The 27,861-nt window shown below is 48.9% G+C and overlaps 1 protein-coding gene across 1 annotated transcript in view; it reads right to left on the bottom strand.

The window, feature by feature from the left end:
- The window catches only part of SNX6 (sorting nexin 6), a 470,945-nt gene that overhangs the window by 206,313 nt on the left and 236,771 nt on the right, over positions 1 to 27,861 (bottom strand). Inside the window, exon 8 of the mRNA XM_069638456.1 lies at positions 23,932 to 24,037. Coding sequence (XP_069494557.1) covers positions 23,932 to 24,037 — 106 coding nt within the window. The remainder of the gene's footprint in view (positions 1 to 23,931; positions 24,038 to 27,861) is intronic.

Below are 27,861 nucleotides of genomic sequence, written 5' to 3'. Positions count from 1 at the left end.
AATACCTCATCATGGAAGAAGAGTTGCAGCAGGGGAAACGTCAGGATCTGTAGCCAAAACCTGGTCGATGGATTCCTTTTTCATGAAGACAGGACTGGAAGGGATTTTGCAGCAGGGATCAACGGGGCAGGCTCCAGGCAAGATTTCTTCGTGGGTGCATGCGGCTCTGTGGTTTTGGCGCCCTTTTCAGGTGCCAGAAGACGACAAAATATCGCCGATTGAATTTGCATCGCTAATCTGGTCCAGCACTCTGGTGAAGGGACTTCAAGGACTGGAATCATGTCTCTGGAGGTCCAGCAGGATGCCACCAAAGTTTCAGCTAAGTTCGGAATACCATGCACCGCACAATGGCTCATGGTCCCAGGGTATTGGGGTACTGCAGCCCCAGAAGGTCGGCCACAACGATGGCTCAAAATGCAGGTCTTCTTGAGTGTAGTGGATCTCACCAGGCCCTGAGTCGTAGTTTTCAGTGTCTTCAGCACTTGGAAGGAAGGGTAACAGCAGACTCTGGTTACACAGCAGGCTCTTTAGTCACAGGAAATTGTCTCAGCCGTGTTTTCTTCATCTTCCGCTCCGGATTCAGGTCCAGTGGTCGACTACCTCTTCAGCTATCAGTATTAGAATTTTATGCAGGAACCCAGCCAATCAAAGAGATGTGCAACATTCAAACTTGGGGGGTCAGCAGTCCTTTAAGGACAGCCAGCCTTCCAGTTTGAACTGGATTTCTCGCAGGCTGGAATATAAAAATCCCACAAAGGACATTCCCACCCTGGAGGGCAGGGGAAGGCCAAGGCGGCACAAGAAGACCGTAAATGGCAAAAAAGAAGACAGGGCCATTTTCGTAAAATGGGCACCCATGGGTGCCTTTACTGCAGCTGTTAAAACAGCCTGCAGTAAAGGTCCACCAATTTGTAAAAAGGTTCACTGATACCAGCCATTTAAGATAAGCTTGTCCCTGTAACAGTGCTAGTAAAAAATGGGACACATTGCATCTCCCCATAAGGCAGGGTGTGCTGGTTTCCCCTAACAAAATGTAGAAGGGATAAAAAAATCCTTTCTAGACTTGGGAACTAGTTACCACAGGGTTAGCCAGAGAAAGTAAAATGGGAGCCCCAAAGGGCAACCCTGTGACAATAAAAAGGTATATACCACAAGAGGATACAATTAAAAGGACACTACAGAGAGTCTTGAAAATTGTTAGACAGAAACCTGTGCAGTTCCCTTAGGGACCACTGCAAAAGATGTAGGACTACAGGTGTTTGGCAGTAAACCCACTTGGTAGCAGTCTGTACCACACAGATTCACTTGGTAGCTGTGGCTGAGCAGTCAGACTTCCCTCAAGAAGAGTTAGACAGTATATAGAGTATACACAATTGGTACAGAGATACAGTAGCACAAGCAAACACTGACCAGAGCTTTGGTGAAAAAGTTTATGACAATGCATTACTTACCGTAAAAGCATTTCTGATGGTTGTATCTGCTTAGATTCACATGCTGTGCATAGGTCCGACATCCAGTGGTCACTGCAGAGTATTGCATTTTGTTTTTCGTAGTCGAAAAGGGGACGTCGACAAGGCGCGTCTGTAACACTATCCCTATAGTGACATGCGTTGTACCCATGATCCCTCACGCGTCGAGGTCCCTCTGTTTGTATTTTTCTGCCCTAAGAGAGCCTTCTAGACGTGAGTGAGTACAGAAAAGAGAGATATAGAAAAGGATGTCTATGTTCCTTCCATCCGAGCGGGGAGGAAGGGTTGGCGCATGTGAATCTAAGCAGATACAACCCTCAGAAATGCTTTTACGGTAAGTAATGCATTGTCTTCTGATGTTTGTTAATCTGCTTAGAATCACATGCTGTGCATAGACTAGCAAGCAGTACCCGGAGTTGGAGGTGGTTTGTGAGAAGGAACAGTAGAGAAAAGATGTCTTAATACTGCTTGTCCCACCTGGGAATCAGATCTAGAGTGGGCATCTAGACAGTAGTGTTTTGTAAAGGTGTGTACAGAACTCCAGGTTGCCGCTTTGCAGATGGACTCAAGGGGAACATTTGCAATGAATGCTATGGATGCCCCAGTGCCTCGAGTAGTGTGCTCTTGGCTTGAAGGGTAGTTCTCTCTTAGCAAGAGTGTAACAGAGTGATGCATTGTACAATCCATCTAGATATAGTGGATTTTGAAACTGCATCTCCTTCTCTTCCTGCTGCCACCGAGACAAAGAACTGATTAGTCTTTCTCAGTGGACTAGTTCTTTCCATGTAAAACATGACAGCTCTGCGCACATCAAGTGTATGCAGGCTTTTTTCTCCTAGATTTGAAGGATTTTGAAAGAACATTGGTAGTTCTATAGACTGGTTGACATGGAATTTGGAGATGAATTTCGGTGCGAACCTTGGGTGTGTGCGTAGAACCACTTTATCCTTGTGAACTGTTACAAAGGGGTCTAAAACCGAAAGGGCCTGTAGTTCACTTACTCTCCTAATGGAGGTAATAGCTATTAGGAAAGCAGTCTTAAGAGTGAGATCTTTAAGAGTTGCCTTGTGCATGGGTTCAAAGGGTGACCCCATGAGCCTGGTGAGTACCACATTTAGATCCCAGCCGGGAGCTGGGTTTGCTATTGGAGGGTGTATTCTCTTTACCCCTTCCATGAAGGCTTTGATTACTGGGATCTTCCACCATGATACTTTGAGTTGTGAAGTGGTGTAAGCAGAAAGCGCTGATAGGTGTACTTTAATAGAATTGAATACTAGACCCGAGTCCAGTAAATGGGTCAGGTACAGAATAATTTGTGTGGGAGAGCAGTCAACGGGGTTGATACTCTTCCCTCTACACCAGATGACAAATCTTTTCCATTTGCTAGAATAGCAGTGACGAGTGTTAGGCTTTCTGGCCTCTCTGAGGATGTCCATGCACCTCTGTGGAAGTTGTAAATGTCCAAATTCTATGACCTCAGGAGCCAGGCTGCTAAGTTCATGGTCTGAGGGCATGGGTGCAGTGTCCTGCCCCTGTCTTGTGACAGCATGTTGTACGGGCAGGGCAGTTTCACTGGAGGAGATAGAGACATCTCCATTTCACTGGAGGAGATAGAGACATCTCCAACAAGTGAGCGAACCATGGCTGTCGGGCCCACATAGGGGCCACCAGTATCATGGTAACTTGTTCCTGGTGCATCTTGTGCACTATCTTGTTGAGAAGGGAAGTCGGGGGGGAAAGCGTAAACAAATTTCCCTGACCATGGAATCGATAGACCGTTCCCCTTGGACTGGTTCTGGGGGTACCTGGAGGCGTAATCTTGGCATTGAGAGTTTTCCAGAGTTGCGAACAGGTCTATTTATGGGAAACCCCACTGTGTGAAGACGTCGAAGACGATGTCTTCTTGTAACCGCCATTCGTACTCTACGGGCAGGGGGAAGTGTCTGCTGAGTTCGTCTGCTAGCAGATTGAGTTCCCCTGGTACATGTTGCGATAGTAGGAACATGTTGTGATAGTAGGAACATGTTGTGTTTGAGAGCCCACTTCCAGATGTTCTGGGACAGCTTGGACAGTCCTGGAGAGTGAGTGCCCCTTTGCTTGTTGAGGTAGTACATGGCTGTGGTGTTGTCTGTGAGGACCATCACTGTCTTTCCTTGTAGGTGTTCCTGAAAGGCTTTCAGTGCTTTGAACACCGCTAGTAGTTCCAGCAGGTTTATATGCTTGGATGCTAAACTCGGAGTCCACACTCCGTGAGCAGTGTGATGGGATAGGTGAGCCCCCCCATCCTGTAAGGGATGCGTCTGGTTAGAGTGGCTTCCACTGCGGGTGTGGCAAAAGTTTTCCCTAATAACAGGTTTTCTTTTGTCCACCACCGTAGCGAGAGAACCAAGGCCTGCAAGACCACCACTAGATCGTCCCATTGTCCGCTGGCCTAACACCACTGGCTGTTGAGCCACTCTTGCATTGGGCGCATGCGCGCGTGAGGTACCAAATAAATACATGATGCCATCATTCCTAGCAAGCGCATTGCTTTGCGTACCGTCACCCCTCGACCTGCCACATAATGGGGGATCTGAAACAGCATGTTTTGGACCCTCTCGTTGTAGGGGAAGACGAGGCCGTGCTTTGTTCGAATTAGAGCCCCTAGGAATTGTTTGATTTGGCTGGGGTCTAAGCTGGACTTCTTTTTGTTGATGGAGAAGCCCAGTTGGAACAAAAGGTCTACAGTCTTTTGGGTATTGGAGAAGCATGTTTCGTAAGAATCCCCTGTTATGAGCCAGTCGTCGAAGTAAGGGTATACCGGGATGGATAACCTGAGCAGGTGGGCCGCTGCCACTGCCAGTACTTTCGTGAATACCCTTGGTGCAGATGCTATCCCGAAGGGTAGTACTCTGAACTGGTAGTGTTTGTTCTCTATCTTTTTTTTTTTTATGTGGAAAATATGTATATTTTTAATTCAATTTATTCTTTGTCAGTATTATTAACTCATAAACAATCTCAGACTATTTGTCTGAAAGAATGAAGCAATCACAACAAATCAAACCAAAATCACAAAGGAGAAAGGACCAGAGCTGGTATACTGGTTATCTAAAAAGCACATGCTAGATGGGCCAGCAACAACCATGCGATGCAGAACCCACCGCACAACACCAAGGAAAACACGCAAAAGAGAAAACAGCAGCAAAAAGGCAGCACTGCGTGAAAAAAACCATTCAACATCTGCACACCTGCACATCGCAACGAAACATGCAAGGGCACCAGACACTGGGTCCCCGACCGCCGGCCCAGGCCGCCCGACAACCTGGTCTACCCTTCAATGTCTAAAGGTTTATTTTGAAGGGTAAAAAAGGAAGAAAGGAAAGAACTGGTTGGCCTGGTCTCGGATTGAGCAAGGCACACACTGTCTAGCTATGCTCTAAGGACCTGAGCGATCTAACCAGGGTGGCTGTTAAATTCTATAAACAGAGGACCAAAACCATTGTTAAACCAGGCCACCAAACAACCCGAGCCAACAGCCAGGGGCCCAACATCCGGCGCCCCCACGTACCTATCTTGAACCTGAGGTATTTTCTGTGCGCTGGCAACATTAAAATATGAAAGTATGCATCTTTCATGTCCAGTGTTGTCATGTAATCCCCCTGTGATAACAGTGGGATTACTTCCTGCAAGGTCACCATACGAACCTTTTGGGGTTTGACAAACTTGTTCGCTGGGCGCAGATCTAATACAGGGCGCATGGTTAAGTCCTTTTTGGGTACAAGGAAGTACACTGAATAAATACCTTCTGTTACCTGAGATAGGGGGACAGCCTCTATAGCTTCTTTTTTCAGTAGCTCTTCTACTTCTTGTAGAAGAATGGTGAGGTGTTCCGGTGTCATGCGTCGGTTCCGTGGGGGTCTGTACTTCGGGGAACCGTTAAATTTGATGCAGTATCCGTGGGCTATGGTGGATAATACCCAGCGGTCTGACGATATTCCCTCCCATGCTGAAAGGAACGATGTTAGCCGGCCCCCGACCGGTGATGCATGGGAGGGGACCCGAATCTTCGGGTCATTTGTTGGTATTGGGCGTGGAACCTTTGGGGCTGGAGCCGCGACCTCTTCCCCTGCCACGGCGTTGGCCTCTTTGACTGAACTGGGTGTTGTTACCCTGGTTAGAGGGCCAGTTGGTAGCAGAGTAAAATTGCTGTTGGTTTTGCTGCTGGCGTTGGACACGAAAGGAGCGTCTATTGCCATAGCCGCGTCTGTTAGGGGGCCTAGAAATTTGGTCAAGAGTTTTGATGGTATCAAACTCTTTCTTCGCATGTTCTAGGGCCTCATCAACTGCTTTCCCAAACAGATGTGTTTCTTCTATGGGCTTATTTATCAGGGAAGCCTGGGTTTCCGGCTTAAATCCCGAATTGCGCAGCCAGACATGGCGTTTGAGAAGTGTTCCCTGAACCAGGGAACGGCCAGCCGTCTCTGCGGCATCTAAGGAGTTCTTTACGATGCCCTGGTTTACAAGAGTTCCCTCTGAGATTGTAGCTAACAGGCGTGAACGCAGGGGTTCTGGTGCGTCCTCTGCTTCGCTGCGCAGCTTGCTCCACTGTGCATCTGCGTAGCTAGCTAGTAGGGAATTGTTATTTGCAATCCTAGTTGAAAAGGCGGCGGACGTCGTGATTCTCTTCCCAAGTGCGTAGAGCTTTTTGCCCTCTTTGTCAGGTGGTGCCTCACTAGTGGATAGTGGTACCCCTGCTCTTTTCCTTGTATTAGTAACTACGAGGGAGTCTGGAATAGAATGGCCTCTGATGTACAACGGGTCAGAGGGCGAAGGGCTGAAGAGCTTTTCTATCTGAGGGTTGACCCCTCTGACTAAGGCAGGATTGGAAAGGGAAGGAGTTATTCTTCTCTTTATAGAAGCCAGGAGCGGAATAGACTGACTAACAGGGGCTTTTTCTTAAATAACTTTCTCTACAAAGTCTATGTTAGGAAGAGTCTCTGCTGTGTCTATTTCAAAATGCGCTGCTGCCTTGCGCAATAGTGCATTAAGTGAAGGTTGGTCATCTATGGGAGAGGTGTTTCCAATAGGTGAATCCTTGGGAGGAGAAGGGTGAAAGACATCAGGGTCTGAGTGCACTGATGGGGATTGCCAAGGCTGCGAGGTAGCTGTATCTTCTTCGAAAGCTCCTGCACTAGTGTAAGGATCTTCTTCAAACCTCATGTTCTTCCTCTCCACCCAAACACTCATCTTCCTGGAGGTATTGCTCCTCTTCCGTGAGGTCATATACGTCTGTAGAAGGGGGAAACAGCCTAGGAATTTTGACCCTAGGGTCATCCTGGGGCCATTCTCTTAGTCTTTTGGGTGTGGGTGGGTTTTGGTTTCCCAAAAACCTTTCCATTTTCTCCATACAAGAATGGAGTCTTTCAAGGGTCTCATGGGGGACCCCTGAATAGTCTAGAGGGGGGAAATCAGTGTTTTCACCTTCAAAACGCTTAGAACGCTCCCACAACGTCGAAGAAAGGTTTCCGTCGCCATCTGAAAAGCCCTCCGGTAGTTCCGCAGTGCCCTTAGATGAAAGGGGCAGTTCCTGGCTACTCTTATGCTTTTTCGGCGTTTCTATAGCTTTTTGTGCGGTATTCGACATTTGTTTCGTCGTCCGCTTACGTGCGTCTTCGGAAACAATTCTCGCCAAGCTCTCGACAACGAGTTTGTCAGTAGAGGACTCTGGTGTCGACGTTGCCTGCGTTACGCGTTGTTCCTCGACGGCCGCTCTATGGAGCGTTACGTCGGATGATTTTGGGGTAGCGCCCGTGTTTGATGGAAGCCCAATTGCTGGTCGCGACTGCGTTTGCGGGTGCGGTTTGAGACCCTTACGGTCTGAGGTAGACGCCGGAGTGCCCTGCGTCCCCTTCGGTGCTGATGGATCCTTCGTCTTCGACGAAGAAGAGCCGTGGGTTGTGTGTTTAGGCCTATGGGGTCTGTGAGGGTCCCTGTCGCCGGGGTGTTCATCCCCATGAGCAGGGCGTGAGCCGAGCCCGTCGGGGCCGGGGACGGACGTCGAGGAGCGCTCCTTCTGGGGGTTAATGACTTCCGTAACGGACGTCGAGTTATCACCCTCCTCGTCACTTTCTGTAACAGCGGCGGCGGGTGAGGAAACTGACTTCGATATAGCGTAGTCCGCCCACCTCTTAACTTTGCGTTCTTTAAGAGTTCTTGGTTTCAAGAGCTTACAGGCCGCACAGCTGTCCTCCTTATGATCGAGGGGCAAGCAACGATTACAGAGCTTTTGTTTGTCCTTCCAAGTGTATCTGCCCCTACAGCGTGGGCAAAACTTAAAAGGTGTCCTCTCCATAGCTGAGGCAATAATAACTGGTGATAACAACCCCAAGGGAAATATAGGGGAGAAAGAAAGACATTCTCAAAGAGAAGATAAAAGTTCGAACCCCCACCCCCCCTACTGTATGTTGGCTGGCAAGGCCAGGCCACGTGTTCGGCAGCGCCGAAGGATCTCCTCCGTCTCTTCCCCTCCGTCGAAAACTTGCTCGGCGGAGAAACAGCTTCACAGCTAACGTCGAGGGGAGGGATCTTTAACAATATAATAAGTATAATGAAGGACCGAGGTCTGATAGTAAGTATTTGCAATGTCTCTCTAGGAGCTCCGCGTAAGGCGACCAGAAGCTGGGCGGAAAAAAACAATCTGAGGGACCTCGACGCGCGAGGGATTATGGGTACAACGCACGTCACTATAGGGATAGTGTTACAGACACGCCTTGTCGACGTCCCCTTTTCGACTATGAAAAACAAAATGCAATACTCCGCAGTGACCATTGGATGTCGGATCTATGCACAGCATGTGATTCTAAGCAGATTAACAAACATCAGAAAATTATTTATTTAAAGACACCCTTGTAATTTACACTAGCAACAAAGAGGTAAGTAAATTCAGCACACAGTCACTATTATATATATATATACAACCCTAATTACTTATTAGACAAGTCTTGATGAGAAACACCACTTATTTTCAGACAGAGGTGAGCGCTTAACATAAGATGGTGCTCTAATAAGTTATTAAAAAGGGATGGAAAAAGGCAGTTATGGAAGCACACAAATTTCAATACTTTTAAAAGAACCACAGTAAGGCAGGATAGGCAGAGTTCTACTGGAGAGCAAGGAAGTCAATTGCAAGGCCCAATCTTGGAGAGAGCAAGCAGAAGGGGTCCAGGTTCACACAGTGGGGTTATGCCCAAAGAGTCTTGTAGATAGTTCGCACACAAAGAATGAAATTAAAGTCAGGAAAAGTTAGCTAGATTGTCCCAGGCCAGCCCCGGTTAGAAAGTCGAGGCTTTACTGTCACCCCGAACGATCTGTCGCAAGGGAAGCCAGGCAGGACACATTACCTTAAGTGTGAAGGAAGCCAGCGGATGAAGCTCGTTGCATTGCCAGGGAAGAAACCAACCGCGGAGTTCTTCGGTTAAAAGGTACTACCCTTCTCTTTGTGGTAGTGGTAAGTTGTGGTATTCCGGTTGCCGGGGTGCTTGGCACGGGCAAGTCGGCCACGAGATGCTCCCGGAAGGTGAAAAGAAGGCAAAACTGGTTATCCCCACCAGTCAAAGGAAGAAGACTCTCCGGACTGGAGATCACCTCTGTCGTCAGGAAAAGTGGTGAGACGGTTCAGCAGGGCTCCACCGGTGGTGTTGTCGTTGCAGGTCGGCTCAGCTTCTCCCTCCTCAGATTCTTAGGTCCTGTTGCGACTTCTGAAGTTCCAGTCCCCAAAGCCCTGCTTTTATGCAGCAAACCCCCATTCATTCAGCCTAGCTGTCAATCAAACATGCTTGGGCCAATCACACAAGAGTGCGACTTGAGTTGCCAAGGCAACTCAGTCCAGGGTGCCTAAACCCCCTCCCACACCCCCTGTGGTACCCAGACAGAGTGGCACCACTTTGGAGGCTTCTGTGGAGAAGCCCGCCAAAAAGTGGAACAAAGGGCTCGACTTGGGTTGGAGTCACAGAAGAGAACACAAACGCCATTTTAGAATAGAGTTCTGGCAAAAAATACCAACCGGTGAATTAATATTAAATAAATAAACCGGCGGTATGTTCGAGGCTATAGGAATTAAATAATTAAAGTTGGTAGCCTCGAACAATGGGAAAATCCCATAGAGATATATTTGCATTCGAATATAAAAAGTAGTATCCACTGCCACCAGCCAAAACTCGATCAGGGGGGACGGAGACATGCCCCCTCGAATAACAGACCCCAGGCAATCGAATTGCCCCGACCAGTACGTCCACAATATGATGGTTTGTACTGTTTTCTGTTCATAATTTGGGACTAGTAAAGCCAATGGTGACTTTACATGCCCTGGGAGACAGTAGTCAATCCCAGGGTATGGAGTCTATGTTTGGGGGTCACTACGACACCCCTGGGTTACGGCACGGAGGGTGCTGTGTAACCCACATCAAAACCACATGAGACCCTATGGAGTAAAAGACCCCATAGCCCATAAAACACCTGGAAAGACAAAAGGAACACCTCAAATCATGTCTAAGAGTGGCAGTAAAAGAGTCTCACTCTTAGCAGGAGAAAAAAATAAACCCCAAAAATCCAGCAAAGCTGCTGGGGGACTCGGGGACTCACTAGGTTTGGGAAATTAGCCTTTTCAGATAATTCTCCCTAACAAAAAGGACACCCATAAAAAGAGTAAAAGGATCTGCAAGTGCGGAAAAAGGTTACACCAGAGAGGAGAATAGAGAGGGAGAGCAAGGTGCAAAGGTCACGGAAGAGAGTGGATGCTGTGAGTGAGGAGTCAAGGTGGATGTTGAAGTCACCCAAGAGGAGGAGATTAGAAGAGGTGAGAAGGGAGCAGGAGAAATCAGCCTATTCTGAGAGGAACTGGGTGATAGAGCCAGGTGGCCTGTAGATAGTGGAAATGGTCAGGGAGGAAGTAGGGGATTTGAGCAGCTTGCAGACCAGGCTCTCGAAGGAAGAGTATGGCTGGGTGGGTATGAGGGAAGAAGGAACCCACTCACGGAAGATCAGGGTAACCCCACCGCCAGTACCGTTGGGGCGAGGCTTGAAGATGATCTTGTATCCATCAGGGAAAAGGGAGTCAAAAGCAGTGACCGAGCTGGCATTGAACCACGTCTCAGTAAGAGCGAGACTATCGTGGTCAAGGTCTTCACGGAGGAGGCAGATGTCAGCAGAGTGTTTGATAGCAGAGCAAGCATTAAACATGGGGGGGGGGGTTGGGGAAACAGAGGAAGAAGGAGGAGTAGCAGGTGTGGGAAGGAAGTTGATGAGGGACAGCAAGCACCAGTTGAAGAGGAGGAGGAGGTTGGGTCGAGGACTCTGAGCCATGATAGTGCCATTGCAATCGACATTAATGATACACCTGGATGATGAGAAGCCCGCCAAGAGTACTTCCCATCTAGGGCCACCATTAATGGCTGAAAATGTGAGAGGAGCGAGAGCAGAGATAAGATTAGGAGTCTAAAGATCTGGAAAACAGACAGAAAAGAGGTCATCAGTCACAATCTGTCGGGACGTACCGTTGACGTAGGTGTCTGCAATAGGTAGGCCACGGTTAGTGGTCAGGATGTCTTTTTAAACTTTTTCCCTCCAGACTGAGAGAGAGGGTGGATAGGCGATAGTAGATCAGTTAGAATAGATAGGGGAGATGGTGAGTGTCATAGGGGTGGCAGAGAGATACGGGTGAAAGATAGAGGACAGACTTCACAGCGCGAACACAAACTCAACAGGCAGCCTAATAGCCACGAAAGCAAGAAAACAGATGCAATAGAAACACTTGAGTACCAAAAATGGACATACCAGAATTCGAATTACCAAAAAGCACAGAAATGCACTAAGCAGAGGCATATAGTAAACTAATGGCATAGGCACACCTAGGTTCGACAGCTGTGAGAGTAAGTAAAAAGCCATAACAATGTCCAGGACATGACTCTCTGATTTTCTTGGTGGGAGAACAAAGTTCCAGAGGCACACGTTGGTGGGGTAGGAGGCTGCATGATGGGTGGCTGTTTCATAAGGCTGAGAGGTGGGGGTGTGTGGAGGGAGGCTCCAATGCCCGGACAGGCAGAAAGGGGCATTATGAGGGGGCCGTTGTAAGGGGGCAGCGTTCGCTTGCTGGCCCCCTGATTGGCTCAAAGTAAGAGGCTGGAGCCAATCAACGCACATCAGCATGCTGGGGACACCAGGCACTGCGATGCTTGGATGAGGGCTGCCATTTTGAAATGGTGAAGGCCCAGCTCTGTAAAGGAGTCAAAGAAGACCGTCCCTCTGGATTTTGCGAACACTTGATGATGCCAGCAACACAAAAACAATTACAATTTGAAAAAGTGCAATTAGCGCTCCGCTCGTTGCATAGCGCTTCTTGATCTTATGTTAAGCACAACTGGGCTTACCTCACGTGTTGTAGCGTGCTGTAGCTCCCAGCTGCTCCAGCAGCCTCATGGTGGAGCGAAGGGCTCAGAGGTAGAGTATTCTGCAGGGCCGACCTCCTCCGATGCAGGTGTGGAAGTGCAGGAGAGGAGCATCGGACAGGGGCATCAGGAGTGGGCCTTTGGAAGAGGGTCCGGCGCTTGCCTGCCTGCTGCCTGATTGGCTCAAATGTGGAGGCTGCAGCCAATCAATGCACATCAGCAGGCTGAGGACACCAGGCACTCAGATGCTTGGATGAGGGCCGCTATTTCGGAGTGGTGAAGGCCCAATTCGGTGAAAGAGGTCAAGAACACAGTCACAGAATTGTGCGATCACTCTATACCGGCAGCACAAAATATATTATAATAATCTGCAAAGTCAGATTATACCATCTGTACGCTGAGTTGCTGATTGACATTCGACCAGTCGGAATCTTCCCAGACTGTTACAATAGATCGCCCAGTAGTTCATGGCGATCAAGGGAGATGAAGCCAATACTGAATTTGATCCACACAAATGAAATTGTGTGTGCCTGGAATAAAATTTTGCAGACACTTGAGAGCATGTCGCTTCTGCTGTGTGCCAGAAAAGGTGGACATGCTATGCCACATATTGCTGCATTGCAGATCATAAGAGGCTGGGCGAATATCACACTTTGGACAGCTCATCCAACTTTATGGACAGGTTCACACGGGAAGAGTATGGCAGCTTATTATGAACTCTTGTGGCCATAACAAATGGATGGTTCCTGTGATTCATTTTCTAAAAGAAATTTTAGGCACAGGTGAAAGAGTAATATGATTGTGATATGCATTTTAACAATGCTTTCCCTTTTTACGGGTTGGTACTCATACTTGCTTTTTTTCCTCTTTGCCTTCTCTTTTTGTAACTTGTATTCTAAATGAAATAATTGTATGTTTTCTTATGTTTGTTAAAGGTTACTTGTTAACCAAATGCAAAAATAAAAAAACTATTTTAATTTGAAAAAGTGCATTCAGGATAACCTTCATTTATGCTAGGTGAGTAACACCCAATGTTGTAATAAACTTACCGTTGCTTTTCAGATCAGTAGAACACATATTAAGGTAAGCAATAACTCTCCAACCTATTTTAGGAAGGCAGACCAAGGTCAGTAAAACCCACAACACACTAAGAATTGCACACAGCTACTCAAGGCAAGTAAAAGCCAAGGCAGACTTATTCTAAACAGGCTATACAGCACGTTAGGGGCAGCAAGACCCAGTTGGGGAACTTAAACATTCAGGTCCTAATAGAAATAGTAAAGTGAAGCCAACAGCATTACTTTCGCGAAGAGGGGGGCCCCAATTCACAGCTCAGTAAAACAACCTTACATATACTTTCAAGAATGGCAAACGCATTCAAAGGATAGTAAGAACCTTTGGAACTTCTCATATCTCAGAGTGACAGTTACCAATCAACTCTATTACAAATAAGTAACTTTTTAAAATTTTTTTTATTGAAGTTTACAACAGGTCAACTAAAACGAACATCACCCCCCCCCCCCAATCGACGAGTATTCAAAAGCAAAAACCGCTTCATTCCGAGCGGGTCCCCCAGATTCACTGTAGGTCCAAGAGTTTCAATCGTTGCGGGCACCAGATCACACTGTAGTCCTCTTTAAGAAAAGTCATTATGTCCCCCCAATCTGCAGCAAAGTTCTGCACTTTATCATCCATAGTGTAAATTGCCCACTCCAGGGCCACTATTTCCCAAAATTTCCGTAGCCAATCCTGGCACAATGGGGTCTCGGGGCTTTTCCACCTCTGCGTTGTTCGCATCATAGCTGCAAGAGGTCAGGACCACTTTAGCTTTCTCCCTTCCCCTGCGTCCATCCCCTTCAGAGGCCCCACGGATGCCCAAGAGGATCTTTACCGGTGACCATCCATCCCCTGAACAAAGGCCTGTTCCTGTGCCCTTTGTACCTCTTTCCAAAAGGGTTCACTCTTGGGGCATTTCCATCAAATATGCTCTGCTGTTCCTGCCAACCCGCATCCCCATCAGCAGCTACCCGATTGCGCTGGGAACATTTTATGAAGCCGGGCGGGGGTGTAATGCCACCCGAACAGAATCTTATACCACGCCTCCTGTAGCTGGGACGCCCTGGCCAATTTCGGTATTCTCCTCCATAACCTCTCCCACTCCTCCTTACCGATGGCCCTACCTAGTACCTGATCCCATTTCTGCACGTAAGCCCACTGCGTATCCGTATGCGAGCTGACTAAAATCTTGTATATATTAGAAATAAGGCCCTGCGTTCCATCGTTGGTTAGCAGGAATCTCTCAAAGCTCGTGGGATCCCTTGTTGCTGGGATTCTGATTCCCGGGTAAAGAACCCAGTGCCTTATCTGTGCATATCTCAACCTTTCCCCCTCCTGTATTGCAAATTCTCGCTTACATTCCTCAAACGAGAGCAATTCTCCTCCCCGAAACATGTCACATAGCTTCCTACATAGCTTCCTACAGCCCCCTTCTCGCAAAACGCACCTTTCTCCTGACCCAGGGTGAAATCTCCATTGCCAAAGATGGGGGTAAATGGCGATGGGTATGTTTTGATTCCCCTAGAACACACCAACTTACTCCAGGTGTCTGCCATTAGCTAAGTTATTGTGCTTTCGTAGAGGTGCCGGGGTCTATGGACTTTTGGAAGCCAAAGCACTTCTTCCAACTCACGATGGGCCACCGCTCTATCCATTCCCACCCAGAGTTTATCATTCTGGCTTTCCTCCCCTTTCAACCATTCCCTAATTATTCAGAGCTGAGTTGCTTCATAATACCTCCGAAAATTTGGTACGGCCATGCCTCCCTCTTTGGGGCCATCAGTAATCTACCACTCACCCTGGATCTCTTCCCTTCCCAAACAAAATCTTTAGTCAGTGTGTCCACCTCCTTAAAAAAGCTCAAGGGGACCAGCTGCAGGATCGCCTGAAATAAGTACAATAGCCGCGGGAGTGTTACCATCTTTACTGCCACTATTCGCCCTAACCACGATACCCTAAGACCTTGCCACTTTTGGTAGTCCCTCTTGATTGCTTTAAGGAGGGGGGGGGGAGATTTGCGGAGTACCACCCCGCTAGGGTTGCCGTAATTCTCACCCCTAGATATCGAATCCCTCCCGGGCTCCACAGAAGTTGAGTGCAGCTCTTTAGCTCATCCCGTTCCCTTCCCCTTAGTGTAAGATTTAGGACCTCAGACTTGTTCGTGTTAATCTTTAATCCTGAGACCTCTGCAAATTTGCCCAGCAAGGCCATGCTAGTCTGAAGCGATTCGCTCAGTGCTGTCAACAGGAGCAACATGTCGTCGGCAAAGGCAGCGACTTTCTGCTGTCCTGTCCCCCCCACACGGGATGACCCGTATCCCCACCATCTCCCTTATCGCCTGTAGAAGAGGCTCCAGATAAATCGCGTAGACACTTGGGGATAGCGGGCAACCCTGTTTTGTTCCCCTCTGGAGATTTACCCTTCTGGAAGGGGTCCCATTCACCATTAACCTAATAGAAGGGGCCTTGTAATTAGCTTGGATCATGGTCATGAATTCTCCCCTGAGACCCATCTTCTCCATCACTCGGAACAGGAAGGACCACTCCATGCGGTCAAATGCTTTTTCGGCATCAAGAGCCACCAAGACCACGGGAGTGTTCGTTCTCTGTGCCTTTTCAACTAAACGGGCTACCCGTCTGATATTATCCGCTGTTTGTCTGCCTTTGACGTAGCCTGCCTGATCGGGATGTATCAGGAGAGGGAGAATGGCATCTAACCTATTTGCCAGAATCTTTGTATATATCTTTGCAGCAATATCGATCAAGGCAATGGGTCGATCGGCTGCCCTCTCTTCTGGGTCTTTATGTGGCTTTAGGACAAGGGTTACCTTTGCTTCCTCCATAGACGGAGCGATTCTACCTGACTGCCGAAACAAATTATACAGGGAGGTCAGTTGGGGGGCCAGCTGTGAGACAAACAATTTGTAAAAAACTGCAGTATAGCCATCTGGGCCTGGGGCTCTGTTGATTGGGAGGGCTCCAATTACTCCTCTAACCTCTTCCGTGATTTCTCTGTTGAGGGCCTGCCTCGTCTCCCTACCGATTTCCCGTAACTGTACCGATTGTAAGAACTTTTCCTGCTCATCACTACTGGGATTTTGGGATGCATAAAAGGGAATCTTAATACTCCACCAGAGCTTCCTGGATTTTTTCCCGCTTAGGACTCTCTCCCACGAGGCCGATTTCAGCGCTGAAATTGCATTTTTCGCCCTCTTTCCCCGAGTAACCGTGCTAAAAGGGTGTCTGCTTTATTTGCCTTGGCGTAGTATTTTTGTCTCACCGCCAACAGCGCTCCCTCCGCGTTCTTAGTACGTAGGAGTTCCAACTGCCCCAGCGCTCTCCTATATTCCCGCATAGCCACCTGAGAAGGAGTCCTACCTGCCACCTGTCTAGTTACTTCCACCTAAGCCTCTAATTGGGACTCCAAAATCTTCATTTGTTTCCCTCGAAAAGCAGCTGCTGCAATTAATTCTTCCCGAATGGTAGCCTTAAATGCGTCCTACCTTGCCCCCTCTCCCGTATCCTCCTTCCTGTTGACCGCAAAGAAGAATTTGATCTTCTCTTCAATGCCCCCACGCACCGCCGGGTCCCTTAGGATCGCCCTTGGTAATTTCCAGCCCCATACTCCTCTCACCCTTCGATCCAGATCCAACACTGCCAAGACTATTTTATGGTCCGCTATTCCAATCGGGCCTGTGTTCACCTCCCGAATGCTGCCCACTAGACCCACCAAAGCCCATATGTAATCTATTCTGGATTGCGAGCCGTGAACTCCAGAGATGAAGGTATAGCCCTCCTCTTCCCCCTTTAATTCCCTCCATACATCTCTCATACCCAACTCGCCAATCTGTTCTTTCAAGTCGGTCGACATTACTGCACCTCCTCCCCTTACCCGATTGCCATCTCTGTCCCTCTCCCTATCCCAAGCTATATTCAAGTCCCCCATCAGTACAATCTGACCCCATGCTTGTTCTTCCAACACTTTCAAAACCCGCAATAAAAAATGTTCTTGACCAGTATTGGGGGAATACACAACCGCAATAGTGTAAGGAACGTCCCGATATCTCCCCCCGACCACCAGAAATCGCCCCTCTTTGTCCCTTATGACTGTATCAACCCTGAAGTCAACCGAATTCCTAATGGCCAGAGCCACCCCTCTTGCTTTGCTTTCCCCCGAAGCATGGAGAATCTGAACAAATCCCTGCAACTTCAGTCTCCCCTGATCCTTGCTCACAGGATGCATTTCCTGCAGTCCCATAATGTCACGCCTTTCTTTCCTCGTGAAGTGTTCCAGTTTTTTCCTCTTTAGAGGGGAGTTCAACCCCCCTCACATAATGCGTTAGCCACTTAAGACGTCAGGACTAGAAAACAAATCACCCCTGTAAGCTTTTACTCTCCCGCCCCCCCCTCCCTTGAATGACTCATCAACCCCCTCCCCAGGTCTCTCCCCCAACTCCCCCCCCCCCCCCTAATCCCACCTCTCCCCCCCTGGAAGGACAATCCCTTCCCGCTTACTCACCACTCCTAACTCGGGCATTCCCGCACTTTCCGTTCCCAAAATGGCCGCTCCCGCTAAGACCCCTAGGGCCAAATCACCTTTTAGAGGCCCACCACCCCTTTTAATACTAGCGTAACTCAGGAGTCAGACACAGGTTTGTTTCTCTCTTCACTTGGGTTTTCTTTTCGCAGCTTCTTGTCCTTTCCGTTTCTTCTCCGCCTTTTCTCTCCCACCGTCGTCCATTCCCAGGATTTCGGCCTGGGGCGACCTGACCCACTCTGCGTTCCTGAGCGACGCGGTTTCGTCCAGTTCTATTCGGAGGAGATCAGCTCCTTCCTGCAGGGACGTGATACGCCTCGGGGCCCCTTCCCAATCAAAGAGCAGGCCAAATGGGAATGTCCATTTGTATCGTATACCCTTCTCGTTGAGAACCTTCAACAATGGGCCCATTTGTCTCCTCTTCAGTAGTGTGGTGCTTGCCAGGTCCTGAAACAATGCAATTTGTTTTTCTTTGAACTTTATGGGTTCCCGCTGCCGTGCTGCGCACAGCAACGCCTCCTTCTGGGCGTACCTAGTAAATGCTGCCAGCACATCTCTAGGCCTCGCCATCTGACCTTTAGGCATTCGCCCAGTTCTATGAATTCGATCTAACTCAATCTTCTTGGGGCTCCCTTTGTCCAAGATTTCTGCGAAAATGCCCTGAAGCACCGCTTTCAAGTCCTTGTCCAATACCGACTCAGGCAGCATTTTCACTCTGATATTGATCCTACGGGATCTGTTTTCCAAATCTTCCATTTGAATTTCAAGATTTCGTGTTGCCACATCCAACCTCTCAATGGCTTTGCTATTGGCTGTTTCTGCATCTACTTGTTGTAGGCCCCTTTCCAGCGTATCCGTCCTCTCCCCCAATTGCCACATATCCCGTTTTATCTCCCCTAGGGCTTCAGTCAGATCTGCGCGCATCAATTGAAATTGATCTTGAAAAGTTTGCCAGATTGGATTGTAATGCGTGCAGCTCCCCCAGGAATTCCAGTCTGGACATTACAGTTGGTTCTTCCGAGGCCCCTTGGGCAGAGTCCTCCCCCAACCTCTCTTGAGAAGCCCCATGTCCCTCCTTTGATGTCTGCACAGGCCAGATTGCAGGGATTGTGCCCGACGTGTCGCCCGAAGCTTTGGTCACCTTCCCCCCTTTTCCTTTGGCTTTAGTGGCCATATTGCTCCTTCCCCCATCCCTTGCGCTTAGATAGCTCACTCAGAAGTCGATCCTTGACCAATTCTCGTCCCATGGAACCTCCTCTGGGTTGTGGAAGAGCTGCGATTTGCTGCCGCCGGGGATTGAGGATTTTTGCTTCAAAGAACCATTTTTGAGAAGTAAACCGCCAGTAGACTGCAAGGGGGGGGTTGTGGATTGCCACAACTACTGCTTCTCTCGTCCTCACATCAGTGGCCTCCCAGGTTGTACCACTCACTCTCGCTCTGCAGCACCATAAACAACAAGGGGGGGCACCCAGTCTTCGATCAGACTCATGCTGAAATCTTCTCCACTTCGTTGGGGGGGAGGCAAGACTGCCTGGCCCAGCACCAAGACTGTCCCAATGGCGCCCTTCTCAGAGGCCTGCGTCCCATCCCCGTGCCACTCCGTGCGTCTCTCCACCTCTCCTGCAGCCGGGCAGTAATCACAGTTCTCCCCTATGAAAGGGGCTCCAGCCGGGTGCAGGCCTCCACTGCCGCCCAGACCGATCCCTCTGTCATTCTGTCCTTCAGCTTCTTCCTGACGCCGTTGGTGTCTCCTCAACCCCCATGCTCTTCAACCGCTGCCTCCCTTCCCCTGCTGTGGGGTTGTAGGGTGTCTACTCACGGCAGGGCTCTCATCTACACTGCCGCCTGCCCAGGGGAGCGGGCGTATCCCCAGACAACGATCCCCGGCTCACCCGCTGCCTCTGGCCTCCTCTAGATCCCTGCCGTACCTCTCCTTCAGAGGTGTCTCCTCTCTCCCCTGCCCTGCTCCGGCTCGTTAGGGCCTTTCCAGGCGCTCCACTCATGGTGCCACCCTCTGGGGGGGGGGGGGGGGCGCCGATCAGCAGGCCGCATCCGAGGGTTCACCCGCTCTTCCCGGCGGCCTCCCCCGGAGCCAATCTGCTTGACACTCCGGCGGTCTGCCCCTCCCCCATCGCCACGGCTGACGAACTCAGTCTGCGGGTTCTCTCTCCCCTGCAAGCCGCCTCCAAATCCCCTCGCGGCTCTTCCTCCTCGGGCGGCTTCTGTCTTTGCTCCTCCCGATCACTCCCGGCGCTGTCCTCTACCGCTGCGTACTCCTCCGGCCGCTCGGCTCCCTGCGGCCGCACACGCAGCTGCAGCTCTCTCTCCGGCTGCGCCGCTCCCGAGACATGCTCCAAGCCGCTCGCTGAAGCCGGCCGGCTTCTCTCCTGCTCACCACGTCCCAAGACATTTTCCCGTACAAGACCGTGGTCCGTTAGTGGGGCGGTGGGCACTTTCCCTCAGTCGGGTCCAGGGAACGCCGTCGGCACGTCTACTCAGTGCCGGCGGCCATCTTGGAATCAAGTAAGTAACTTTTAAAGACCAATTTCATTTTCTAGGCAACAGGCCCAAACCTTTTAAGTTTATCCCTATTCTTGGTGCATGGGTGTTCTCAATGGCAGGAGGGGGTCACTAGGTCTCTTGTGGCCAAGAGACCGGTCACGATAGGCACAGACATCTCAGAGGGATTCCAGCAATCCTGTCACGTCAGCACGCCCTGGGAACGCTCAGCGTCACGTTGCCTGGCAACTGTATAGAGTACAGTCCAGTCCATGGCAGACGCCGCTTTTCAGAGTGGCGCGATCTCTTAGCTACAGATCTGCAGGTAAGCACTCAAGGAGAGGGAAGGAGACATTTGATCTGAGGTACACAACTGAATAACTGATTTGGTCTCATTTTATATAACAGTGCAATACTGTGAAATTATGATTACGCCACAAGGTAAGCTAAATTCCTTTCTTTGGTAGCGCAGTGTTAAATGACTAAGCTTTCCATACACAACACACTGAGCTTGCATGGTTTGATTTTTTTCAGAGAATCATGTCGTTGAGATATACTGAATGTATATAAGATTTTAGGCCACATGATCAGGTAAAAGCAATGTCACCAAATTAATGTGGATTATTGAATATCAAGACATTTTTTGCAGAATTAGTTACTTGCAAAGAATTCCAATGGACCATTTTCTGATTTTCTCCCTGATTACATGCTACTCAACTATATCCACATCCGGTATGTGCAAACTGATTTACTGACTTTGTGATACCGATACGAATTTTGAATCTAGTTTTGTTTGTTTTTTTAATTTTGATCATACCTGTACTCTTGATTCTACCTGTGGTTTTGACTTATGAATCATGATTTATATTTTCCACAGCATGGTGACACAATTATGTGCTACACAATAATGAATGGTTATAACTGTATAAAGTGCCTTAAGCCCTGAAGACTGACAGTCCGAAATGCATCAGCAATTACATTTGATGGCACTGACTCTAGGGATGCACTTTTTGCCTTCCGATTATGAAATGAACTAAATGAGCTTCTGGCTTTAAATTTAAATTTGTAATGAGGCTTCAGACAAACTATTGTTAACATAATTCACTGCAGCTCCAGCGGAAAGCCCAACGTGAGAATGGCTAGAATTGGATGGGATTCTAATTCTTTTTGTCAATTATTGGTAACCATGCACCTAGGCCTCAAGGTGTGCTCCGATACACATACTTTTGAAAATTGGAAATGATCCAAGCAATAGCGGTGCTCACCCCTAATCATCTTGAAAAAAGAAGGAGTCTACAATTTGGTGTCCCTTCTGTGCATTATTGAGGCTGAATTAACAGCCTGCGAGTAATAAAGACTAAAAGTCATAAAGGTAAAACTACTAGCACCAGCCATTCATGTAAATTCACAATTGTAACAAAAATGTTAACAGGTAAGAAAGAAAGGGGATACATTGTGTCCACCTTCCCCCAGTACTCCCCATAAGGTGGGGTGTGCTGGCTCACTTATATTAAATGCAAAGGGGATGAAAATCCCTCTTTACTACTTGGGAACAGTAGATCACCTAAGTACCTGAAAGCGAAATTAACAGGGGAGGCCAAGGGGGCAACCCAGCCGAAGCCCAAAAGTTGTAGCAAACTATAACTTCGACCATACATTATTGAATCACATGAAAAGGCCACCCATAAAAAAAAAATAAAAAAAAAAGACTAGGTGAGAGGGGGGGGGGGGGGAGATTCCCCTTCACCCAAGGACGAAGCAAAATAGCTACCAAGTCCAAGCAAAAGATTCAAGGGTTGACACAGGTCAGGAAGATTTATCACAAATATGAAAATCTAACCGAACAAAGGTAAGTAAAAACCACTTTATAGTAAACTTTGTAGAATATTCTATTTCAGGAATAAAATGAAGTTACAAGAACAAACAAGTAAGCACTTTTCAACACTTGTAATTTCTTTAGAGAGGCCTAAGGCTTTAGAAGTCCCTCCCCATCTATTGTCAGTGGCCTGTTGTAGGCAGAGCAGGATAAGGCACAAGCTGTATAAAAGTCAGAATCTCAGAGGATTCTTCTGTAACAAGTACTAAGCTTTTAGTAGGTCAAGCATGTTCAAGGGCTTTGCAGAAGGCTCCCTGAATGCACACCAGTGTTCTAGCACCAGCACTCTACTCCCTCAGCACCTCAGCAGTGAAATGATGCAGGCGGACGCCCTCACAATGCAGCAGTTGCAGGACCAGGTCACCAAATTCTTGGTCTTCAGATGAAAGAAAGGGAGCTGGAAGAGATTTTGCAGCAGCAGTCGAGTGGAAAAGCTCCCAGCAAAGGATTCTTTGTAGTTTCTCGCGGCTCTGTGGTTTGGCGCCCTTTTTAGGATACCGAATGAAGAACGGTTCTCGCTGGTCCATTCGCCTTGCTTGCTCGGTCCAGCACTCTGGTGAGGGGATTTCGAAGCCTCACGAGGTCCGGAATGAGTCCATCGAACTTTCGGAAGGATTCGATCTCCAGAAGACAATGCATTGCACAATGGTCCCAGGGTATTGGCGGTTTGCAGTGCAGGAAGGTCGCAGGTCGTCGTGGGATGGCTCAAATTGCAGGTCGTCTCAAGGCAGTGTGTTCCCACCAGCCAAAAGGAAGGAGCCGTCCTCTTCAGAGCTCTGTCGCATGCAAGAAGGGGTCAGCACAGCAACTGTCCCTCAGCAGGCATCTCCGGTCTTTGGAAGTAGATGGAGATGTCTTTTCCCAGTCTTCCTCTTTGGATTTAGTTCCAGTGGCAGACCGTCTGTCCACCAGGAATCCCGCCTCTTATCCAGGAACACAGCCAATCAGCACTCATGCTACATACACACTTTGGGGGGTCGCTGTCCTGCCCCCCAGTTGGAACTGGTTCCAGGCAGGGATGCAGAAGACAAAGACCAGCTGAGTTTCAGGATCCTCGCTGCTTCCTGTCCTCACAGACACCCTGGAGCCTCAGAGGGCTTCATAAAGGATTCCTGACAAAGACTAAAGTCAAACCAGGACCTCCCCCACCCAGCACAGCAGACGGACCAAGAAAGGACAAGCAAACAAGAAATGGATAAAAAAAAAAAGAATAGTCACTATTTTGGATCAATGATGACCCTTCTGTGCATTACTGTGACTGTGAGCACAGCCTGCGAGTACAAATTACACATAAGTCAGTAGAACACATCTGACACCAGCCATTCAGGTATGCTTGTCACTAACACATGTTACAGGAGCAGTGAGTGAGAAAGGAGATACTGTGCAACTCCTCAGCACATAAAGTGGGTGTGTGCTGATCTCACAATATAACATGAAGAGAGTATAAAAAGTATGCCTCTACCCTTGGGAACATGCGTTCTCACAAGGAGAACAAAATAAAATGGAAGTCCAAGGAGCTCCCCAGCAACACTGCACGGAAAGTGCTGTGTGCTGCAAAAGTAAATTACAGATCCTAAAAAGTTGGAGGAAAGCAGGACTCCAAGAACAAAAAGAATGGAGACCCAAAATGACTCAACACCTGGAACACCACCAGAGTGAGTGGGGAAAAAGATTCCCACTCACCCAAGGTCAGACACAAAAAATCCACAAGTCCAGCAAAACAAGTGCTGGGGGTCTCGCAGGTGAAGGAAATTTGGCATAACACTGACAAATCTACATAACAGAGTGCACGGCCAAAGGACATTTGCAGAGTCCAGGGGCACCAAGTGAAAAATGTAAACATGCCGGCCAAAGATATCTGACTAACCACAGCATGCATACAGGAGTGAGCATTTATGGGGCAGGACTTGAGTATGTAACAAGGGATAGATGCAAAACACTTATTATAAAAATGCATATCTGTTATGCACTAAAGTAACAAAGCAAAGATTACAAAACAGTAGAATAATGGAGTTTTCAGCTACCGAGGTAGGAATGGGGGAGAGGAGGTAAGCGTCTAATAAAGGTAACTTACTTTTGTGTGAGCGAGTCATTTTGTCGGATTTCATCGATGCGTCCTTCACTCGGTTGTGATATTCGACTAGGAAGGTCCGCTCGTGTTCAAAGAAATCATCCACATCCTAAAAGGACAAATAAAAGTGAAGAGACCACGCTAAAATACCCAAAGAAGATCATGCCACAATGCTGTCTGGTATAATCACATACAATTCTGATGCAGTTCTATGTAGCATCTGAATCACCTTTTCCTTCGATTCAACAGCTGAATTCAAACAGAGCCCCACTACTTGGAGGACTGACCCATTCTGCGCCTCCATTGCCAAATCCAGAGCCGGTCTCTGTGGTGCACATAGGCTCAGCAATAACGCCTCTATAGGCAAGCAACAGGCAGGTCCTCTACATAGCAGCACAGAAACAAATCAACAAGAGCAATGGACAAACAGAGAAACCGGTTAAATTCAAACAAGGCCATGTCAGTCGCTATACATAAGCAGATCTGTTCTAGTTTTAAACGACATGGGTGATTTGAAGGCAAGACTAACTCTGGCAATTACCCACGATGTAACAGTCTACTAATGAGGCCTAAACGCTGGGGAATCCGGAAGACCCCCAAGACAGTTTGTTTCCTTCAACAAAATCAGATTATGGGATCAAAGAGGTCACTAATAAAGGCACATGAGTGGGAAAGGGATTGAATAAAGCATTACAAATTAACATCTCACACAAACAAATTTCAAAACCATGTTTACTTGCAGGACATTTGGCTTTTACAACAACAGAGAAATAGGAGGGCGTTCTCACATTTAGCCCTCCTAGGACCTCCTCTCAGATGAATCTATGAGGGAGGGTCACTCGAATGGAAAGTCCTTAAAGAGTAGGAATGGAGTGCCAGAGGGCGAGCCATGGTATCCCCCTTTACTAATACTGACCTATCTGTAATCTCACATCAAGTACCGAGACGAGGAATATGCAACTAAGAGTAGTGCACACTTCCTATTGGGAACACCACTATAGTACTGGGACGAGGGAGGCTGAACACTACAGAGCTGAAGGTCCGGCATGTCCCAGTAATTGGTCTAATTGGAATCAGGCAAAACAGGCAAGAGATGCACACCTGAACACCCCTGATGGGATACAGGTGTATACAAGGGTGGAGTGGCAGCAGCAGAGGAGGAGGAAGAAGAGAGCCAGCGGAGAGGCCTAGAAGGACCGCTCGGAACCAGAAGAGAGCGGAATGCGAGAACACTGGAAAGTTGCAGAGCAGGGCGCTCTGCAAAGCGTGGCGAGGAGAGCCCAGTCTCTAGGGAGCCGGTGAGGTCAGAGGAAGGAAGCCGTACCCAGTGTCAGCTCTTCCCGTTTGGTTCTGCAAGTGCTCGTTTCCCTGAGGGGAGGAGCCGGCCCAGGTGTGCCTGAGGGGCAGGTGGTGAGACCCCGACCTCAGTGCATAAGAAGTTGGGAGAACGGATGAGGCGGCGCATCAAGGAAAGCGATCAATGGGTTTGTGTGTAAAGAAACGCGGTGTGCAAGCTAGAGGAAAAAAGATACATTGTGACAGAGCGGGAGCATGTCGTCAATAAACTTGTGGGTGCTTCTATACTGTTTGAACAATCAAATGCTATGCTAACGAGGCAGTACAAATTGAAATTTAAATCCCGCTCGTAAACCGGTGTTTCAGAGCAAGGCAAGCGAAGGTAACAAGGGAGAACAAAAACAGCGATCTTACTAGGCCCAGTGACATTGAGAACGTGGAAGTGCATGGGAGAGGGAAAAAGGGGAAAAGTGCATTGAAGGGGGGAGAAGTGGAAAGTGCAGAGCAAAGGAATACAGATTAATAACAAGGAACAAGTTACTTACCTGCAACTGTTCTCCAGCATTGGTCTGGCATGGATTCACATGCTCATGAATATTCCCCGTCAGGCTGGAATCCTCGGCAAAGAAAAAAATCAATTTCAGTTTTGATTCTGAACGGTCTTTCTACTAATAACCAATCACTGGTCTCTGGGTCATACTGCCCCCAGCCAATGACTGCCCTCTACCCAAGCCCCTCCTCTGGCAGCCATCTTCAGATTTGGTAGCACGTAAAGTGGCAGTAGGACCAAGAGAAGAGCCGCAGAGGGGTAGGCGGGAGGGTTCGCATGTGGATCCATGCCAGACACATGCAGGAGAAGAACAGTTACAGGTAAGTAACTTGTTCCTTCTCCAGCACGGGGTCTGGCATGGATTCACATGCTCATGAATAAATAATACATAGCAGTACACACATGTACAACCACGGGAGGTGGCAAGGCTCAACATTAAGCATTTCAACATCTCAACATTAAGCATCTCTTACCTCCTCACCAGGCTCACCTTCAAGCAAACCGGTTGTGCAGCACTGCTTGGCCGACTCTGGACTCCTCCCTGGAATCCCAGTCGACGCAGTAGAATCTCGTGAAGGTGTGCGTCGACCTCCACGTAGCAGCCCTGCAGATGTCCAGCAGGGGCACACCAGACTGGAACGCCGTAGTTGCAGTGACCGCTCTGGTCAAATGGGCTCTCGGACGGCCAGGTAACGGTCGGTTTGCCAACCAGTGACAATGGGTGATGCAGCCAGAGAGCCACCTGGAAATGGAAACCTTGGAGATGGCCTTCCCTTGGTTCACAGGGCCAAAGTTGACAAACAGCTGTGATGTCTTCCGAAAACTCTTTGTGCGCTCCACGTAGAACTTCAGCGCTCTAGTCGCATCCAGTGAGTGCAAAGTCCTCTCAGCCGGTGACAAAGGCGACAGGAAGAAAACAGTTAACACCAAGGGCTCGTTGAGATGGAAGTCCAATGGCACCTTGGGCATGAAGGACGGGTGCGTCCTCAGCACGACCCTTGTTTTGTGGAATGTCAAGTACAGAGGCTTACAGGAGAGGGCCTGGATCTCTCCCACTCGTCGTGCAGAGGTGAGGGCCACAAGAAACGCTGTCTTCCACAATAGGAATTTCAGAGGTGCCGAATGCAGAGGCTCGAACGGAGGATCCATGAGCCTAGTCAGCACCACATTGAGCTCCCACGCCGGGGCCAGAGCCTTCACCGGCGGGAACGAGCAGAAAAGTCCTTTCATGAACTCCTTAACCAGGCAATGCAACCACAGCGACAACCGCCCCGGAGTTCTGGTGTAGTGGGAGATAGCCGCCAGATGAATTTTGATGGAGGCGTGCACTAGCCCCGCTTTGGCCAGCGTCAGCAAGTCCGTCAGCACTTGAGGGGCTGTAATCTGTACAGGGTTTATCTTCTTGCACGGCACCAGACGGTGAACCTCTTCCATTTATGTCCATAGCATTTAAGAGTCAAATCAGCCCTGGCCTTGGCAAGTACCTCCTTGCAGTCTGCCGGGATCACGTACCCTCCGAACTATAATGCTGCAGGAGCCAGGCCTGCAGGTTCAGCTACCCTGGCTCGTGATGCAGAATTGTACCTCCTTCCCTGGCGAGAAGCTCTGTGTCTGCCGGAAGCTTGACTGGAGGGGACACTGACATGTCCAGAAGGTCCGGGAACCATATCTGCCTCGGCCACACCGGTGCGACAAGAATCATCCTGCACAGGGACCGTCTGAGTTGACTGATGAGAAGCAACGGAAACGGAGGGAACGCATAGAGGAACAGGCCGTCCCAGGGGAAGGAGAATGCATCCCCATGCTCCCCGGCTGGGGAAACCTGTTGGCGAACCTCCGGCCTTTGGTGTTCGTCACCAACAGACCGATCTGGGTATTGCCTCATCATCGGAATAGGAGATCCACTTGATCCTGCCGAAGCTCCCACTCGTGGCAAGAGCGCAGCTCCCTGCTGAGGGAGTCAGCGACTGTGTTCTTCACTCCTGCCAGATGAAAGGGTACCAGGAACATCCTTTGGGCGACGGCCCAGTGCCATAGATCCTGCGCCTCCTTGGAGAGGGCCGGGGACCTGGTGCCCCCGTTTCCGA

The sequence above is a fragment of the Ambystoma mexicanum genome, chromosome 14, assembly GCF_040938575.1.
Source record: "Ambystoma mexicanum isolate Mex_15411 chromosome 14, UKY_AmexF1_1, whole genome shotgun sequence".
NCBI classification, from domain to species: Eukaryota; Metazoa; Chordata; class Amphibia; order Caudata; family Ambystomatidae; genus Ambystoma; species Ambystoma mexicanum.
The sequence above is the reverse complement of the archived record's forward strand: the minus strand, read 5'-3'. Positions and strand labels throughout refer to the sequence as shown.